The 20,312-nt window shown below is 36.6% G+C and overlaps 1 protein-coding gene across 1 annotated transcript; it reads right to left on the reverse strand.

Annotated features, from left to right (window-relative positions):
* Positions 1 to 13,996: 13,996 nt before the first annotated feature.
* LOC109135969 (uncharacterized) lies at positions 13,997 to 14,422 on the reverse strand. The gene has a single exon (XM_019251586.2). It carries the CDS (start codon positions 14,420 to 14,422, stop codon positions 13,997 to 13,999), a length of 426 nt encoding a protein of 141 aa, XP_019107131.2.
* Between the last annotated feature and the right edge of the window lie 5,890 nt (positions 14,423 to 20,312).

A 20,312-nucleotide genomic window follows, 5' to 3' on the forward strand; every position in this document is an offset into this window, starting at 1 on the left:
TGAGATTTCTCATATGAGAGAGGACGGAATTCTAGGATTTGGTAGAATTTAGAAGCATATATAGTTGTCAATGTACTATTAGATGTACAATTATTTATCAATTGCGATATTCTAGTACGATGGATCATGAATTAGATGCCACATGGTTGCTTGGTTTGATGCAAGCTCTTATTGCTTTGATATACATGCTATTTTGTTGTAAAAGAGAGCGAATGGCCTAGGCTCTAAAAGTTCAAGTTTGTGTTTAATTGTTACCATTTTGTAAAAAATTGGCAGGCTGGCAGCTAACAAATTTATTACATGCTTATATCTCTATTATATATTGAAATTATACTATCGACCTAATTGTGAGTATTATAAAGCTAGTAAACACACTAAGTACGAATCACCACTTCACTAATAAACACTAAAAAAATGTTTTTCTTTAACAGAACTTGGTACATAATATACTTTACTTGACTAAAATCATTGAATATATTTTTCAATATCAATTAAATTGCATAAACATAGATATATGAAGTAGAGTAAAATATTGAATCAAATAATTCATAGCAAAGAGAATCTCTATTCGATATTACGTCACTTAAATTGCATCAAAAGAAGCATATCATCCCTTAAACACTAGATATTTCATTTCTATCTTTGTTATTATATTATTACAGAATATGTTTTCCCTATATAAATTTTATAATTAATTTTTCTAAAGATTAATACTCGATGTAATTACGCAAATTAAAATTCAACAATAATTTCATATGTATCGCGTGCATATAAGGCTAGTGGATTTTATCTAAATTCCGATATTAGATTTTGGAAAAAAAAAACTTTGCATCTTGTAGGAGGCGAAATTGATTAAATTAGTATTGTTCTTCTTAGTAATGAGCAAGAGTTAGCTTATTTCGTTAGGTTGTCTTTTGATTTTGAAATTTATTTATCACAAATACTTTTTAACACCTTATAATCGATAATAGCGCAACCTTATTACTCTCCCAGAGAATTAGATACAACTTTAACAAGAATTTCCTCAAAAGCTTCTCTATCACTTATCACAACTTACTTTTGTACATTGAGAGACTAATTTGCGAAATTGACTAGTTATCCAGTCATACAACAACTCGTCTAACATATTCATTTTTAAAAATGCAATTTTCTCGAGTTATTTAATTATCAAAGATCACTAATCATCTGCAAGACTTAGGAAGTAGCTATGATTTTTGAGTTTCCAGAAAAAAATACCAATGTCTTTTTCTGAAGAAACCTGTGCAATATCAGGTTTCATTCCTTGATGAAATAAAGAAGGAAGAAAAAGACTTGGAGGCACAACAGTGATGATTGGGGCTCTCAACCCTAAAAGGATTCTACCTACTTTTATATATACACCTTGCACTTCACTACAGTCCAAGAAAGGACAATGCATCACCAATACAGCTCACAACAAAGGAAATAACACCTAATATATAGTTTAACAAGAAAAATAAAACTACTGAAAATACTAACAGCTAGAAACTAATTACAGAATAATTACAGAGTAGTTATGCACATATTTCTACACCCCCCTTCAAGTTGGACTTGGGGCAAGGAAACAAGTCCCAACTTGGAAGATAAAAAAGCATGTTGATTCCCTGAGAGAGATTTGGTGAGAAGGTCTGCCAATTGGAGGGAAGTTTTTACATGAGCAATGGTGATGAATCCACTCTCAATGTTTTCTCTGATGTAGTAACAATCCAGCTTGAGGTGCTTTGTTTGCTCATGGAAGGCTGCATTGTGAGCTATATACTCAGCTGATTTGTTATCACAGAAGAGAGGAACTGGGGTGGGAAGAGTGATGCCTAAATCTTTAAATAGACCAGCAACCCAAGCAAGTTCACTAGTGGTTTGAGACATGCTTCTTAGTTCAGCTTCACAGCTAGATTTAGACACCACCTTTTGTTTCTTTGTTTTCCATGAAATTAAAGAAGAGCCTAGGAACACACTGTACCCAGTAAGGGATCGCCCACTATGCAGACAACTTCCCCAATCTGCATCACTATACCCATAGAGGTGATGCTCAGTCTTACTAGGATAGAAAAGCCCAAGATCAAGAGTTCCCTTTAGGTACTTCACCACATGTAGAGCAGCTTGAAAATGTGGCTTTCTTGGAGAGCTCAAATATTGGCTTAACTGATGTACAGAGAAAGAGAGGTCAGGTCTAGAAAGATCTAAGTACAACAACTTGCCAATAAGTCTTCTATAGGGTTCAGGGTCTTCTAATAGCTCTCCTTGATCAGTAGAGAGTTTGATTCCTTTGGGGAAAGGAAAAGTGACAACATAACAATTTTCCATCCCTGCATCCTTCACTATATCAATTGCATATTTTCTTTGATTGATCATAGTGCCTTTGCAATTCCTAGCAACTTCAATCCCTAGGAAATATCACAACTTTCCTAAGTCCTTGATGGTGAAAGCTCCATCAAGAGAACTAGCTTCATTTGAGCAATACTGTCTTCATCATCTCCTGTTAGCAGTAAATCATCCACATACACTAAAATCATGCAACATTTGTGGCCCTTGTATCTAAAAAACAAGGAGTGATCTCTCGCACATTGCTTGAAATCATGTCCCAACAACACCTTTTTGAGTTCTAAGTTCCAGCATCTGGAGGCTTGTTTTAACCCATACAAGCTTTTCTTGAGTTTGCAAACTCCCCAGTTGGTAGGACTACATTAGCGTACTTATCATGGAGGATTTGGTATTTGGGTGTCTGAGGAAGGTGAATTAAGGCTAACAGAATTTGGTAGGGTTCCTCACTGACCCATGGCTCCCAGTCAAATGCATTAATACCACTGGCCTCAACAATATCATCTATAAAATCAGGGACCGTTTTTCCTTCCAAAAGAAGTTCTTCAGAGTAATACATGTCCCTCATATGGTTAATCATCTGTTAACAAAATTACTCATTAAAAGAAATATAATACACATAATACTACTATTTGCTGGCCAATGCAGCATGACCTCTTTGTTTATCCCATACATAGGGAATAACATAAATTTTTTCCTCTACTTCCAAGAACAATCATATAAAAGTAAAAAGAATTGAGATATTACAAGAATATCATAAGAGTAATACTAATATATGATAACTAAATATAGTTCAAGATTTGTACTAGATGCACCACTTTGGCTTAAAATATTTATTTAAAAAAAAATCATAATTTTTTTTTAAAGTGTACTTGATTTCAAGATATAGAATAGCCAAGGTGATTATAGCTCCCAGGTAAGGAAGTTACCCACAGCGTCGGGGAGAGCCTTCCTAATCCTAGACAGAGCTTGTCACCCCAACATATCTACACCCTTCATCTTTCCAAATAAAATTATAAATATATATATAGCTTTTTGTGGCACTAGCAAGATGCATCTATACAAATCGTCAAAAAGAAAACAATTAATTTAACAAAAAACAATTTAGAATGCAAATGCGAAACTCTATATGCCCATCTTATGTCTACCCATCAATTTTAATGTTCAACTTTTATTTTTCAAAACCTGAAAAACTGATACCACTTTGTAACACCCCCAAATTACTCACTTTTAAATAGATAATTTAATAAATAATATTTGAGTAATTTAGGAGTATTACCGCCACGTGACTACCACGCTTTCGGCAACCAACTACTAACTAACCAAAATAACTTGCAGCGGAAGACTTTAACCAAAAATAATAATACTTCTTTATTAATAAAAGTAAATATTGTCTCAAAACTCAAAATAAATGAAACATTCTAATCTAGGTGAAGATCCCCTTCCTAGTATGCTCCCATGCACATCCAAAATTCACCTGCAAATCTGCTTACCAAAAAGGTAAACAGGGCAAAGCCAAATAGGAAAAAGAAAATACGCGTCAGTATAAAACTGAGTACGAAATGTACTAGATAAGTAACACATTTGTTAGTTCGTCATAATTTTTCATTTCGAAAACTCCATAACCAAAAATTCAAGAATAACTCTTTAAGAATAAACTATTTTCAAACACTTAATAATAATTCAAGAATAACATTTTAAGAACAAACTCTTACCAAACACTTGAATAATAATTCAAGAACAACAAGAACAAACTCTTTCCAAACACTTGAATAGTAATTCAAGAATAACCTTTTTAAGAATAAACTCTTTCCAAACAACTTGGATTAAAAATAATCCTGAAAACAATTCCTCTTCTTATCTCCCCTTCTATTTTGCTAAGTGTGCACACCCCCCAAGCTAGTCATCCCATCACGGAGCTATATCAAGGGGTAACTATAATTGCCAACAAGTGGACTTTGAATCTCTTGATATTAATCAAGCGGAAATAATAATAATATGACTTGTAAGTCATGAATAAACCTCCTTTCCTCATAAACAACTTTTTGAACATTCAAAGTTCATAAAAACCAATCAACCTTTCCTTGTAAAAATAATTTAATTTTCCAAAAAGGATAACAAAACTTCTATATAAAAGATTGATAATATCATTCCTTCTTTTCACTTTCAAGAGTGAATAATAAAACATTGTAACCATTTTAAACCAAATTTCTAAACCAATCCAACCAATAAAATCAATAAACAACTTTATCATATAAACCACATTTTAAAAGATCTAGCTACATAACGTACCTTGATCTTGCACAAAAAGTATACTAGTATCTCCACTTAGTCTTAATCTTGAACGATCTCCTAACAAACCAATAATAAAAATCTAATAAGTAACTTATCACATGAACTTAATCATGAATGTAAACATGAATAACCTATCATGAGCATAATATTTTTGAGTAAGAAACATGGAAAATCTTTTTCTTTTCTTAACCCAAAGAGAATTAGAACTTGAATAAGAAATATAAAACTAGAATAGATAAGAAGAGAAAGAAGAACCTTGAAGTATGGATTCTCCAAAGTTTTTGTGTGGAAAAATGGCTAAAGTGTGGGGTATTTATAGGAGTAGAATAGGTAGAGTACTTAATTTTGAAAATTAAAGAGTTTGTAACCTTCACCATAAATTAGGAGATTAAACCAAGATTTGTAACCTTCATCATAAATTTGGAAAAACAAAACTCCCCCATTTACTTCACAATCCCGTCAAAAAAAATGGCCTAAAAAAAAAATTTTTTTTTTTTTTTTTTTTGTTTTTTTTGAATAATTTTGACTAGGATTTAAAACCAAAAGTTTAACAAATCCAATTTTGGCGCCATCTTCCGCCAAAATAATTTAAAACGAGTGAAATTGCTAAAATACCCTTTGCTTAAAATATTTATTTTAGAAAATAAATATTTTAATTAATAAATAAATACTTGAAAATATGGGGTATTACAGTCTAACCCCCTTAAAAGAAGTTTCGACCTCGAAACTCAAGACAAAAAGTCATAATCACTTTCCAAAAATTGGATTAAAATTTAAAATTGTAGTTTCTAACTCAAATGCTCATGTCTAAAATGCATATAATGACTCAAAAATATGCTAAAATGTAATAACTATAGTAAAGCGCGAAACTCTATCGCATTCTACCCCCTTAAAAGGAGTTACGACCCCGTAACTCGACAACTAACCTCGGAAAACAACGCCGGATATTTCTTGCGCATATCCGCTTCTGCTTCCCATGTTGCTTCCTCAGTCTGATGGTTTGACCATAATACTTTGACTAATCTTACATCCTTAGTCCGAGTACTTCTAACTTTACTATCAAGGATTCTTACAGGTCTTTCCTCGTAAGTCAAACTATCATCTAATTCAATGGTCTCAGGTTGCAGCACATGAGACACATCCGGAATATACTTCCTTAACTGAGATATATGGAAAACATCATGGACTCGACTTAAATCATTTGGCAAATTCAACTTATATGCCACTTTCCGATCTTCTTTAACACCTTATATGGCCCGATATACTTTGGCTTAACTTTCCTTCTTCCCAAATCGCATCACCCCTTTCATTGGAGATATTTTCAACAATACCTTCTCCCCAACCTGAAACTCTTCATCCCTTCGCTTCAAATCAGCATAACTCTTCTGCCGTCTTGAGCTGCTTTGATCTTTTCTTGAATCACTTTCACCTGCTTCACCGTCTCTTCGAGGAACTCGGTCCAAGCACCACGTTTCACTAATATCATTCCAGCAGACTGGACTTCTACACTTCCGACCATACAAAGCCTCAAACGGAGCCATACCAATACTTGCATGATGACTGTTGTTGTAGGAAAATTCTATTAAATCCAAGAAATCCTCCCACGAACCCTGATACTCCATAACACAAGATCGCAACATATCTTCTAAAGTCTGAATTGTTCGTTCTGTTTGCCATCTGTAGCCGGATGAAAAGCTGTACTCATTAACAAATTAGTACCCAAAGCCTTCTGCAAACTCTGCCAAAAGTTGGACAAGAATCGTGAATCACGATCGAAACAATGTCCTTAGGCACACCATGATATTTCACCACCCACTTCACATATGCTTTAGCCAATTGATCCATCGACCAAGTATTCTTCATAGGTATGAAAGTTGCAGATTTAGTTAGACGATCTACCACTACCCAAATTGTATCATTTCCAGCCTTAGTTCTTGGTAATGCAGACACAAAATCCATTGATATAGAATCCCATTTCCAACTCGGAATATCCAGAGGTTGAACCTTCCCTTGCGGCCTCTTGTGCTCAAACTTGACCTTTTGAATGTGAGACACTTAGCCACGAACTCTGCTACCTCTCGCTTCATGTTTGGCCACCAGAACATTTTCTTCATGTCCTTATACAACTTATCACCACCTGGGTGTACTGAATAAGGTGAGCTATGAGCTTCTTCCATTAATTTCCGCTTCAACTCTTCTCTATTACTTGGTATACACCACCTCCCTTGAACCGAATACTCCATCATCGGCTATCTGGAAATCCGACACCTGACCATCCCGGATCTTCTCTCGAATCTTTTCTAATTTTCATCCTTTGATTGACCCTCCCTAATCTCATCATAGATTGAGGGTTGAATCGACAAAGAACCCAATAATTCTTCCCACCGCCTTCTTCTAGTACCTCCAATGACATTTTCTGAAACTCGACACATAACTGACTTGGCAGCACCATTGCATTAACTGAATGACTCGACTTTCGACTCAATGCATCAGCAACAACATTAGCTTTCCCTTCATGATACTGGATCTCAAGATCATAATCCTTGATCAACTCCAACCACCTCCTCTGCCTCATGTTCAACTCCTTCTGAGTGAAAATATACTTTAAGCTCTTATGATCCGTGTACAACTTACACGTTGCCCCATACAAGTAGTGTCGCCATATCTTCAAAGCAAACACTATTGCAGCTAATTCCAGATCATGGGTTGGATAATTCACCTCATATGGTTTTAACTGCCTAGAAGCATAAGCGATGACCTTCCGGTTCTGCATCAATACACACCCTAACCCAAATTTCGAAGCATCACTATAAACATCATACTGCTGGCTTTCATCAGGTAGAGCCAAAACGGTGTTGTAGTCAACCTTTCCTTCAACGCCGAAAAAGCTTCCTCACACTCTGGAGTCCAAACAAACTTACATTCTTTCTTCATCAGGCTAGTCATTGGTCTCGATATCTTTGAGAAATCCTTTACAAATCTTCGATAGTAACCAGCTAACCCAAGGAAACTCCTTATATCAGACACCGTCTTCGGTGTTGGCCATTCGCGCACCGCTTGAATCTTAGTAGGATCCACCGAAACTCCTTCCTTTGAGATAACATGTCCTAAATAAAAATGCAACCTCATCCAACCAAAACTCACACTTAGGGATCTTGGCGTAAAACTTATGCTCTCTTACGGTGGACAACACTTCCCTCAAATTCAGTTCATGACTCTCCTATCCTTTGAATATATCAAAATATCATCTATAAACACAACCACATATTTATCCAAGTATGGCCTGAAAACCTATGCATCAAATCCATGAACACTGCAGGTGCATTAGTCAGACCAAACGGCATCACTGTAAACTCATAGTGACCATAACGCGTCCTAAACGCAGTCTTAGGAATATCACCCTCAGCAATCCTCAATTGGTGATAACCTGACCTTAAATCTATCTTCGAGAAAATCCCGCTCCTTTCAACTGGTCAAATAAATCATCAATTCTCGGAAGCGGATACTTATTCTTGATCGTCACATTGTTCAACTCCCGATAATCAATGCACAACCTCAAACTACCATCCTTCTTTTTCACGAACAATACAGGTGCACCCCAAGGAGACGAACTAGGTCTTATATACCCTTTTTCCAACAACTCCTCCAACTGAACTTTTAACTCTTTCATCTCAGCTGGAGCCATTCTATACGGAGCCTTTGAAATAGGTCCGGTTCCTGGCATTAAGTCTACGGTGAACTCAAGATCCCTAACCGTGGCAACCCGGTATCTCTTCAGGAAACACATCAGGAAACTCAGATACGACTGGAATCTCCCTATTCTCATCTTCCTTTTCAATCCTCTGAACCCACATAAGAATAACGGACACCCCTTCTTCACATAAGATTGAATTCTCATCGCAGACACTATCTTCATTCCCTTCTCCTTCCCAAGCTTCCTATAAGTCACCCTTTCTTTCTTAGGACCGACTAAGGACACCTTCTGGGCCTCACAATCAATATGAGCCTTGAATCTTCCCAACCAATCCATCCCCAAAACCACATCGAGGTCTGACAAATCAAACTCAACTAAGTCGGATGGAAAGTTCACCCCAACTATCACTAAAGGTACTTGACTATGCAACTTAGTACAATTAAACATTTCCCCTGATGGCAATGCAATTTCCAAAGAAATCGACACTGGACTGCTTAACTGGAGCTTGTTTACTAAAGTGCTAGAAATAAATGAATGAGATGCTCCTGAATCAAATAACACTTTGACAGACAAGGAATTAATGAAAAAGGTTCCAACTACTACCTCAGAAACATTCTGAGCCTCACGGCGGTTCATGACGAAAACTCTGCCTTTAGACTGATTTCCCATCCCTGGTTTAACACCAGCATTGGAAGAAGCTAACTTCTGTTGATCATTCTGAGGTGCCTTACTACTCGGGTCAGGTTTGACTGCAGGTTCTCCACCAGCTTTTCTAAAGCACTCATATTCACGGTGCCCCAATTTCTGACAATAATGGCATGTCACCAAGTTGCCTTGACAATCTTTTCCAGGGTGGTTCTTATCACACCTTTTGCAGAAAAAGGTTCTCTCAGCTTTCTTCCCATTCCCTTGTTCCCATTAGGCTTCCGACTAGGGTACCTATTTTCTTTCTCAGTTTGGTTAAATCCACCATTGGGCTTAGGCTTCTTATCTCCAATTTGTTGGTTCCCATTGTTGTTATACTTCCTCTTTTCCCCAGAGGAAGTCCCTTCAATCTCTCTTCCTTTAATCCCATATAAGTGAGCAGCTCTACCATAAATTTCATCAAGAGTCTCAAAAGTTACTCCTCCTAGCTTACTTTGGAGAGTTAAGGTTAACCCTTGCTCAAACCTTTGGGCCTTTAAAGTCTCAGATGGTACTATCTCAGGTGCGAACCTCATCAACTCCAAAAATTTGCTATAATACTCATTAACAGACATAGTCCCCATTCTCAGATTGGTGAACTCCATAGCCTTTTGCTTCCTTAAGTACGCAGGATAAAACTTACTCCTCAGGGCTTCTTTAAACTCGTCCCACCCAAAGTTCGGATCCTCTAAAAGATCATCTTTTCGTTGTTTCCACCATGGTCTGCCTCATCTCTCAAATAATAAACACATTATTAACTCTAAGGTTTTCAGGGCACACTATGGCATCAAAAAGCTTATCAAATTCTCGGATCCAGTTTTCTAAGCTAGCTGGGTCCTCTTTCCCATGGTAAGTCGGAGGTTTGACAGCTGCTACCCTCTTAAAGACCTCACCAAAACTATCAGTCTCACTCTGCTTGGTTTCTTGATTAGCTATCACTTGAGTGATGTTTTCAGTGATCTTTGCTAGCCTTCTAACCATAGAACCATACTCCTTCTCCTTCTTTCTGCCATTCTGCTAGGAGTAAAAGTGTTTGAGTAAATATACATATATAAACATTCAGAGAATAACTGTCTATCTACCAAATAATTCAATAAATAACCATGTCATATAACTAGTTCAAAATATAGCAATCACATATTTCGTACATCACGGCCAAATATGAGGCCTTATTCATAACAACTACTAGAACATTTGAGTGTATCAAAATATTCTTAAGACAACTAGGCCGTTTCATGGCCGAAACAAAACTATATATTCCTTTGGTTACTGGAGACTTCAAACTCTGGGTAGCCGCCTCAATAACATTCTCCAACTCGTCAATAGCCATTAATTCATATTGGCCTGGGTATTCTCGAGGGGTATATTTGGGCTATCAGGCTCAGATGAACCTTCATATCCCATGCTATCAACTGAAGAAATTGTGGATACTGGGCTAGGTAGGTCAATATCAATGGCATCCCCACCCCTTTGGGCTCCATCTATTTCTATATACATTAACTCGGTGCCAAAATGAAGAATAGTGGCTAACCAAACTCCCTGGAACTCATGATTATCTCTGTTCCACTCCCCAGTTGGTAGGACTACATTAGCGTACTTATCATGGAGGATTTGGTATTTGGGTGTCTGAGGAAGGTGAATTAAGGCTAACAGAATTTGGTAGGGTTCCTCACTGACCCATGGCTCCCAGTCAAATGCATTAATACCACTGGCCTCAACAATATCATCTATAAAATCAGGGACCGTTTTTCCTTCCAAAAGAAGTTCTTCAGAGTAATACATGTCCCTCATATGGTTAATCATCTGTTAACAAAATTACTCATTAAAAGAAATATAATACACATAATACTACTATTTGCTGGCCAATGCAGCATGACCTCTTTGTTTATCCCATACATAGGGAATAATATAAATTTTTTTCCTCTACTTCCAAGAACAATCATATAAAAGTAAAAAGAATTGAGATATTACAAGAATATCATAAGAGTAATACTAATATATGATAACTAAATATAGTTCAAGATTTGTACTAGATGCACCACTTTGGCTTAAAATATTTATTTTAAAAAAAAATCATAATTTTTTTTAAAGTGTACTTGATTTCAAGATATAGAATAGCCAAGGTGATTATAGCTCCCAGGTAAGGAAGTTACCCACAGCGTCGGGGAGAGCCTTCCTAATCCTAGACAGAGCTTGTCACCCCAACATATCTACACCCTTCATCTTTCCAAATAAAATTATAAATATAATATATACTTTTTGTGCACTAGCAAGATGCATCTATACAAATGTCAAAAAAAAAAAATTAAACTTAACAAAAACAATTTAGAATGCAAATGCGAAACTCTATATGCCCATCTTATGTCTACCCATCAATTTTAATGTTCAACTTTTATGTTTTCAAAACCTGAAAAACTGATACCACTTTGTAACACCCCCAAATTACTCACTTTTAAATAGATAATTTAATAAATAATATTTGAGTAATTTAGGAGCGAGTATTACCGCCACGTGACTACCACGCTTTCGGCAACCAACTACTAACTAACCAAAATAACTTGCAGCGGAAGACTTTAACCAAAAATAATAATACTTCTTTATTAATAAAAGTAAATATTGTCTCAAAACTCAAAATAAATGAAACATTCTAATCTAGGTGAAGATCCCCTTCCTAGTATGCTCCCATGCACATCCAAAATTCACCTGCAAATCTGCTTACCAAAAAGGTAAACAGGGCAAAGCCAAATAGGAAAAAGAAAATACGCGTCAGTATAAAACTGAGTACGAAATGTACTAGATAAGTAACACATTTGTTAGTTCGTCATAATTTTTCATTTCGAAAACTCCATAACCAAAATTCAAGAATAACTCTTTAAGAATAAACTATTTTCAAACACTTAATAATAATTCAAGAATAACATTTTAAGAACAAACTCTTACCAAACACTTGAATAATAATTAAGAACAACAAGAACAAATTCCAAACACTTGAATAGTAATTCAAGAATAACCTTTTTAAGAATAAACTCTTTCCAAACAACTTGGATTAAAAATAATCCTGAAAACAATTCCTCTTCTTATCTCCCCTTCTATTTTGCTAAGTGTGCACACCCCCAAGCTAGTCATCCCATCACGGAGCTATATCAAGGGGTAACTATAATTGCCAACAAGTGGACTTTGAATCTCTTGATATTAATCAAGCGGAAATAATAATAATATGACTTGTAAGTCATGAATAAACTTCCTTCCTCATAAACAACTTTTTGAACATTCAAAGTTCATAAAAACCAATCAACCTTTCCTTGTAAAAATAATTTAATTTTCCAAAAAGGATAACAAAACTTCTATATAAAATGATTGATAATATCATTCCTTCTTTTCACTTTCAAGAGTGAATAATAAAACATTGTAACCATTTTAAACCAAATTTCTAAACCAATCCAACCAATAAAATCAATAAACAACTTTATCATATAAACCACATTTTAAAAGATCTAGCTACATAACGTACCTTGATCTTGCACAAAAGTATACTAGTATCTCCACTTAGTCTTAATCTTGAACGATCTCCTAACAAACCAATAATAAAAATCTAATAAGTAACTTATCACATGAACTTAATCATGAATGTAAACATGAATAACCTATCATGAGCATAATATTTTTGAGTAAGAAACATGGAAAATCTTTTTTTCTTTTCTTAACCCAAAGAGAATTAGAACTTGAATAAGAAATATAAAACTAGAATAGATAAGAAGAGAAAGAAGAACCTTGAAGTATGGATTCTCCAAAGTTTTTGTGTGGAAAAAATGACTAAAGATGTAGGGTATTTATAGGAGTAGAATAGGTAGAGTACTTAATTTTGAAAATTAAAGAGTTTGTAACCTTCACCATAAATTAGGAGATTAAACCAAGATTTGTAACCTTCATCATAAATTTAGAAAACAAAACTCCCCCATTTACTTCACAATCCCGTCAAAAATAATTTTTTTTTTTTTTTTTGGTTTTTTGAATAATTTTGACTAGGATTTAAAACCAAAAGTTTAACAAATCCAATTTTGGCGCCATCTTCCGCCAAAATAATTTAAAACGAGTGAAATTGCTAAAATACCCTTTGCTTAAAATATTTATTTTAGAAAATAAATATTTTAATTAATAAATAAATACTTGAAAATATGGGGTATTACACAATGTGTGGACTTATCACATTTGTACCTATTTGCTTTACTCTTTTAGTACTTCCATCAGGAAGTCCTAACTTCATTTCTTTCTTTAAAAACCTCATTTCAGCAAATAAAGAATGACAACTTGCCATATGATCTGATGCACCCGAGTCTATTATCCAAGACTTCTCATTAAACAGATCATAGTAAGAATAAGCATTTGAAGTACATGCTATACCTGCTGAGGTACACGAGAAGCCTTTTGTACGTGAGCTGCTTGTGTCTTGCTGTTTGTTTTGCTTCATCATCATCATCACTTGTTGCACAATAGTGTTCACCATCTCTGTATCTTTTTTCTTTTCTTTATCATCTCTTTCTTCATCAAAATCAAAAGGAGTATCTTGTCCACTCTCACTTGAGGTATTTGCAACGTTTCGAGCATATCTCTCCCCTGGTTTAAGAGGGCTTGGAAACCACTGAGGGAAACCATTCTTCTGGAAGCAGCTGTCTTCTAAGTGCCCCCTCTTGTGACAATAATCACATTTCTTTCTCATTTTCTCCTCCTTTGTCTCTCTTTTCCACCCTTGTTTTCCTAGATTTACTCCTTGGACATTCTTCTTTTGATGCGGGTAGTTGTAGTTTTCTCTTCCTACAGCAAAACCACTAGCTTCATTCCCAAACTCAAGAGTCCCACATATCTCCTTCCGCTTTTCTACTTGCAACACCATTTGATGTGCTTTGTTTAAGCTAGGAAGAGGGTCCAAACCCACAATATTCTGCTTCAAATTATCATATCCGGAGTTCAACTTCATGAGAAAGTCTATCACTTATTTTTTTCATCTCTCTCGAGGAGTTTCTTCATGAAATCACATGAACATTTTCCTAGTGCACCACATGTACACTCTGGAAATCCCTCAAGACTGCCCAATTCATCCCAAAAACCTTTCCATCTCCCAAAATACTCACTCACACTCATGTTGTTCAGCTCAAAAGCATTCAGTTCTTTCTTGATCATGTACAACTGAGGTGCATTAGATTGACCATATCTCTCTTCCAATTCATCCCAAAACTCCTTTGCACTATTGCAAATCAACATTTGCTCAGCTATCTTAGCACTCACACTGGCGGTGAGCCAACATCTCAGCATAGAATTATTCCTATACCATTTATCATAGTTTTCAGCAGTAGATAAAGGTTTTGTTATCTTACCACTGATGAAACCCAACTTGTTCTTGGCGCCAAGAGACATCCTCACACTCCTACTCCAGTTGATGTAATTTTTTTCTATTGAAAATAATAGGTCCCAGAGCTGTATTAGATTGCTCCGAGCTTCCTAAATAATATGGATCGGCATAAGGTATTGTCTGTTGTTTTTCACTCTTATCTCCCATACTAAAGAATTTGTCAAGCTCGAAATCAAAATCTGAGGTCTCAATCTTGACACAAAAATATCAAAGATTTGATCTTTGATGAAAAGAAAAATGGGAAAGATTTCAGCTTTGACAACAGAAGAACAGCAAAAGAAAAAGAAATAATTTCAGAGAGCCTAACACCTAGTTAGCTCTGATACCATGAAGAAACCTGTGCAATATCAGGTTTCATTCCTTGATGAAATAAAGAACGAAGAAAAAGACTTGGAGGCACAGCAATGATGATTGGGGCTCTCAAGCCTAAAAGGATTCTACCTACCTTTATATATACACCTTGCACTTCACTACAGTCCAAGAAAGGACAGTGCATCACCAATACAGCTCACAACAAAGGAAATAACACCTAATATATACTTTAACAAGAAAAATAAAACTACTGAAAATACTAACAGCTAGAAACTATTTACAGAATAATTACAGAGTAATTATGCACATATTCTACATTTTCATTATGTATGAGTGCTTTGGATAATTCTGGCTAGGATTTATGTACACATTATAAAGATATAGAGGGATAAAGGATACCTTTTGACGAATACCCCTACTAGGGAATGATATAACTTTAGGAGAATCATCAACCAAAACTCAAAAAGATGTTGTCTTGATGCTTTATTCTACCATTTAATCCATTTTTTCATCAAAACCAAATTGTTTAGAAACTTCTAAGATGTAGTTCTACTCCAATCTATCATAACTTTTTTTCATGTCAAGTTTTAAATCTGTATATCGAACTATAACTTTACGATTTATAACTGAATAAAATGAAAAATCTAACTGACAATGAGCATATTATACTGAATGAATTTATCAGAGATAAAATATCCTTGAAGTGGATGGATAAGGTTTATGTCTATTGGCAATAATCTCAAAAATCATTTTATCGATAGTGGAACATAAAGTAATAGGTCTCGAGTGTCAAGAGTGATTAGAGGATGTTGGGTTGTCAACTTATAGAACGAGAGCTAGAAATGTATTATTTGTTTCTTTTAGGATACTTGGAGGATGAAAAATACAATTGGAGGATGGTTGAGACACGATATAGTTGGAGGATGGTTAAGACTGCTTTTTTACTTGTGCGATATAGAAATGTATTATTTCACTAGTGGAAAAATGAAGAAGGGCTGCGCTAAAAAAGGCATGTAGGGCTGCGCTTTTTGACTGCAGCCCTTTCAGTAGCAGCCCTTCACTTTTTAAGTAGGGCTGCGCTAGAAAAGCGCAGCCCTTAAGCTAGAAGGGCTGCGCTAGTTAGGAAAAAGCGCAGCCCTTCTAGCCCAGAAGGGCTGCGCTAGTTAGGAAAAAGCGCAGCCCTTCTGGGCTAGAAGGGCTGCGCTTTTTCCTAACTAGCGCAGCCCTTCCTACCAAAAAAAAAAATAAAAAAAAAAAAATTTTTTTTGTCATTTTTTTACTCATAATCTCACATTTTCTGAAATTAAACATAAGAGAAGAGAAACGAAACGAAAATACTAAATCCAAAACAATAAAAAGAATGAAACGAAAACGAAAAAAAGGAACAAAAACTAATATACAAAGAGAAGTATACAATAAGTATACAAGAAGTATACAAGAACATTAATCAAAATAAACAAAGAGAAGTATACAAGAATAACATTAATCAAAATAAACAAAGAGAAGTATACAAGAATAACATTCAAAACAAAGAGAAGTATACAAGAACATTAATCAAAACAAAGAGAAGTATACAAGCAAGAACATTAATCAAAACAAAGAGAAGTATACAAGCAAGAACATTAATCAAAATATATAAACAAAGAGAAGTATACAAGAACATTATAGATCTGAAAAAATACAAGAACTACAACCTAATAATGTTTAAATACATAAAACAAAACCCAAATACATAATTTAAAGGAAAAAAAAATTTCGGAAAAACTTAAAATGGCTATTTGGAGGCTTAAACGAACTCGGATGGCTTAAAAAGCCTAAACATCACCGCAAAGCAGTGAGTTTGACTTGTTGGCTCGTTCCGCTTCCGAAAAGGTATCACAATAGGCAATCGGACTCCGTCGTCATGTTTAGTGCAAATCGGAAAAACTTAAAATGGGTTTTTGAGACAAATGTTTATGGGAGTTTTTGAGAGAGGAGAAGATGAGAGATAAGAGAGGGTGAGAGATAAGGAGGAAAGGAATAATGAGGGACGTGAGAGAGGAGAGAGAATGAGGGATAATATATTTGACGAATCCCCGCTCAATATTTCAAAGCGCGCGATTCCGAAATTTCAAAATTTTTCAGGAAGGGCTGCGCTTTTTTAAAAAAGCGCAGCCCTACTAAGCAGAAGGGCTGCGCTTTTTAAAAAAGCGCAGCCCTTCACTTAGTAGGGCTGCGCTTTTCAAAAAGGCGCAGCCCTTCTTACCTACAGAAGGGCTGCGCTTTTTTGAAAAAGCGCAGCCCTACTAGTGAAGGGCTGCGCCTTTTTAAAAAAGCGCAGCCCTTCTTCTTAGTAGGGCTGCGCTTTTTTAAAAAAGCGCAGCCCTTCACTAGTAGGGCTGCGCTTTTACGAAAAGCGCAGCCCTTCCTGCGCAGCCCTTTATGTTTTTTCCCCTAGTTTTGTTTCTACGATAAGGTTGTTTTTTTACTTGTGCGAAGGAGAGAACAGAAGAGGTGGTGGTAGTTCTCTTGATCGTGGGGTAGGAAAAGGGTATTTCTTTCAATGGTTGATTGATTGTTTTCCGGAATACGTTATTTTTAGCCAACAAACAGAAAGTGTTTCTTTGTAATTCCTATCTTGTTATTTCCATTTTCTTTAAGTAAAATAAAATATACAGTTGTAAACCATTGATAGAAGAACGACAAGTAAAGGTGGCAATGGATCAGAGGTGGATCGGGTGGGGCTTCATCCGCTAACAATACATCCATTATTCGATCTGTCCATCATCCAGTTTACCCTTCACCCACATCCGATTCACCCATTATCAAAGGATAAATCAGGTGGTTCGGTGATTAACCGAGTGAATACAAATGTATACACATATATCACACTTTCACAATAGGTCAAGATTTGGGAAGAAAGTGATTAATATATTACAACTTTGACATATCCTTCTAATATTTATTCATTTCCACTGAGAAAAGAATCAAAATGCAATCCAAAATATCGCAAATAGACATCAAACTATCAATAATTATAAATATATACTTCCTACGTTCTTTTTCTATAGCAACAATTGAGTTTTCACGCTTACAAATGGACAAGTTCAATTCTTAATATCTTTACTTACTTTTTAGTAAAAATTATATATTTTGAAAGTATTGAGATAAATCTAACACGACCTCACCTTAGTTTAAAAGGTACAAAGCGAACCGAGGCGCAAAGTGCAAGGAGATGGGAGGCGCAAGGCGTAAGGCAGAGGCACACGCATCTTGTAGGCGAGGCACACCTTGGTACCAAAATCCTTAATAATCAATAATAGAACATATTACATATATAATCAAAAGAATATAATAATTTAAATAATATAAGATATTATAATAAAAAACTGTGTAGATTTATGATTGCTTATTTACAGTATAACAATGAAATTAAGTTGCTTGTTTTAAAAAAACAACCTTATGTTAAGAAGAACAAAAAATTGTGTTTTGACATATTAAGGGGAAAAAAAGGACGACAGAAAAGAAGGACTAGAAAAGGAGAGGATAGGGAAAAAGAAAAAATATTAAAGAAAAAAAAGAGAAAGAACTAAAGAAGTCACGTGACTAAACAACTTCAGTCATAAAGGTGAAAAAAAAGATAAAATCTGGTAAATAGGAGAGAGAAAAACAAAGTCTGATAGCCTCGATCGAAAGAGAAAAGCTTTTAGAGAAGAAGAAAAGAATAGAAGAAAGAGAAGATCGAGAAGAGAGAGAGAGAGATGATCGAAGAGAACTTACCTCAGATATGTTCACTAGCGTCGACCACTCAATTTCGCAAATTAAGGTTTTCCCCAAAATTAGGGCTTCTGATTTTCAGTTGAAATTTGAGATATTTCATGCAATTATGTGAGGGATTTTGCTTGAAATGTGTGCATGAAATCTCAGGTAACAACCACTATCGACATGATTTATGCGCCTCTTCCTTAGAAGCACGCGACTCGTTGCGCGTGCGCATCACCCAAAGGCGGCAAAAATGCGCGCCTGGCTTCGCTTATCGTCGTGCATTTTCCTGACTTGGCGGATGCATTTAGGCTTGCGCCTCTACTCGCTTAGCGCCTAGGCGTGCCTTAGGAATACAGTAAATCTGGTGCCGAAAAGAGGGCCGACACCCTGGTAAGATTACTTCTTTTTTTTTTTTTCTTTTTTTTTTTGAGCAAAGCGTCCAAGCAATAGCTGGACGAGCTGCTTCTTTTGGAGGGCAGTCCGTCCAGCTGAAGGCTGGACGAGCTGTCTTTTAGAGAACCTACTCGTCCAGGTTGGTTTCTTGACGGGCCGCCTCTTCGAAAAGCAGTACGTCCAGATGAGGGCTGGACGAGCTGTTTATTCGAGAAGCAACTCGTCCAGGTTGATTTCCTGACGGGCTGCCTCTTCGAGGAGCAACACGTCCAGACAATGGCTGGACGAGCTGCCTCTTTGAAGAGCAACTCGTCCGAATGATGGCTGGACGGGCTGCCTCTTAATAGAGCCACTCGTCCAGATGATGGCTGGACGGTCTGCATTCAAGATGAGCAGGACATCCGGATTCATCCGGAGGATTTCCCTCTTTGAAGGGCCTCTAATCTATTTCATATATTCAATCTTTCAGAAGAATGCCCCAACCTCCAAAGCCTTAGCTGAGAAGGCGGCAGCGAAGAAGCGGCCGGCTAGAACCAGTGAAGCTCCTCCTTCTAAGAAGGCAAAGGGTTTCACTGCAAAGAAGAAGAAAACGACACGGCCGGTCCCTAAGGTCGTGATCGATATACCGGCCAAAGAAGAGGCCAAAGAAGAACCGGCCGAGATTGGCTCTCTGGCCTTGGTGACCTACGCCGGCCCTGCTGAGCAGCCTGCCACTTCACAACCTGACGAGGTTGTTGTTCTGGATGATGCAGGACAATCTTCTCAGCCAGACGCGGCTGCAGATGGGTCCGCTTTCTCTGGACCAGTGGCCAAACTGGTAGGCCAGATGCCTACTGCGTATAGGACGGCTTCCCGTTCTTCTGGTGAGTCTTATTATTCAAATGTAGTTAGAACACTACGGGTTGGCGGGCGTCCGATGAGTCCGTCTAACAAACAGGCCGTGGTTATTCCCATCAGATGTACTGACGAGTCTAATTTTTCAGATAAAGGGAAAGGCCCAGCTGTTGACGGCCCCCCTATTCTTTCTGACGATGAATCTTCTCTGGCTTTTGGAAAGATGTCATCGTCCGACCGCGAGAAGCTCAAGCTGGAGCTTTTCAAGTGCTTTCCTGAACCCTACATTAAGGGGTTGAGGGGAGCATCATCTGGGCATGTAGGATACATGTCTCAACTTGCTGCCGAGGTACATCTTTTCTTCTTTAGACGTTTATTTTCTTTACTTAGATATATATTCTCCAAGTTGCATTTGTCCTGTCTCTTTTGTCCTTTTCAGCTCTTTGCTCGCAGCATAATAACAGAAGATTGGGCGATGGAGCTCAGAAAAGAGAATAAAAGGCTCGTCCAAGATGTGACCGCGGCTGCGGACCTAGCTCAGTTCAAAATGGTCGAGCAGGAAGTGCTGCATCAGCCGTCTAAGCTGGCCTGGGAGATGCGGTCAGCCGATAT

This window comes from Beta vulgaris, chromosome 9, assembly GCF_026745355.1.
Source record: "Beta vulgaris subsp. vulgaris cultivar EL10 chromosome 9, EL10.2, whole genome shotgun sequence".
NCBI classification, from domain to species: Eukaryota; Viridiplantae; Streptophyta; class Magnoliopsida; order Caryophyllales; family Amaranthaceae; genus Beta; species Beta vulgaris.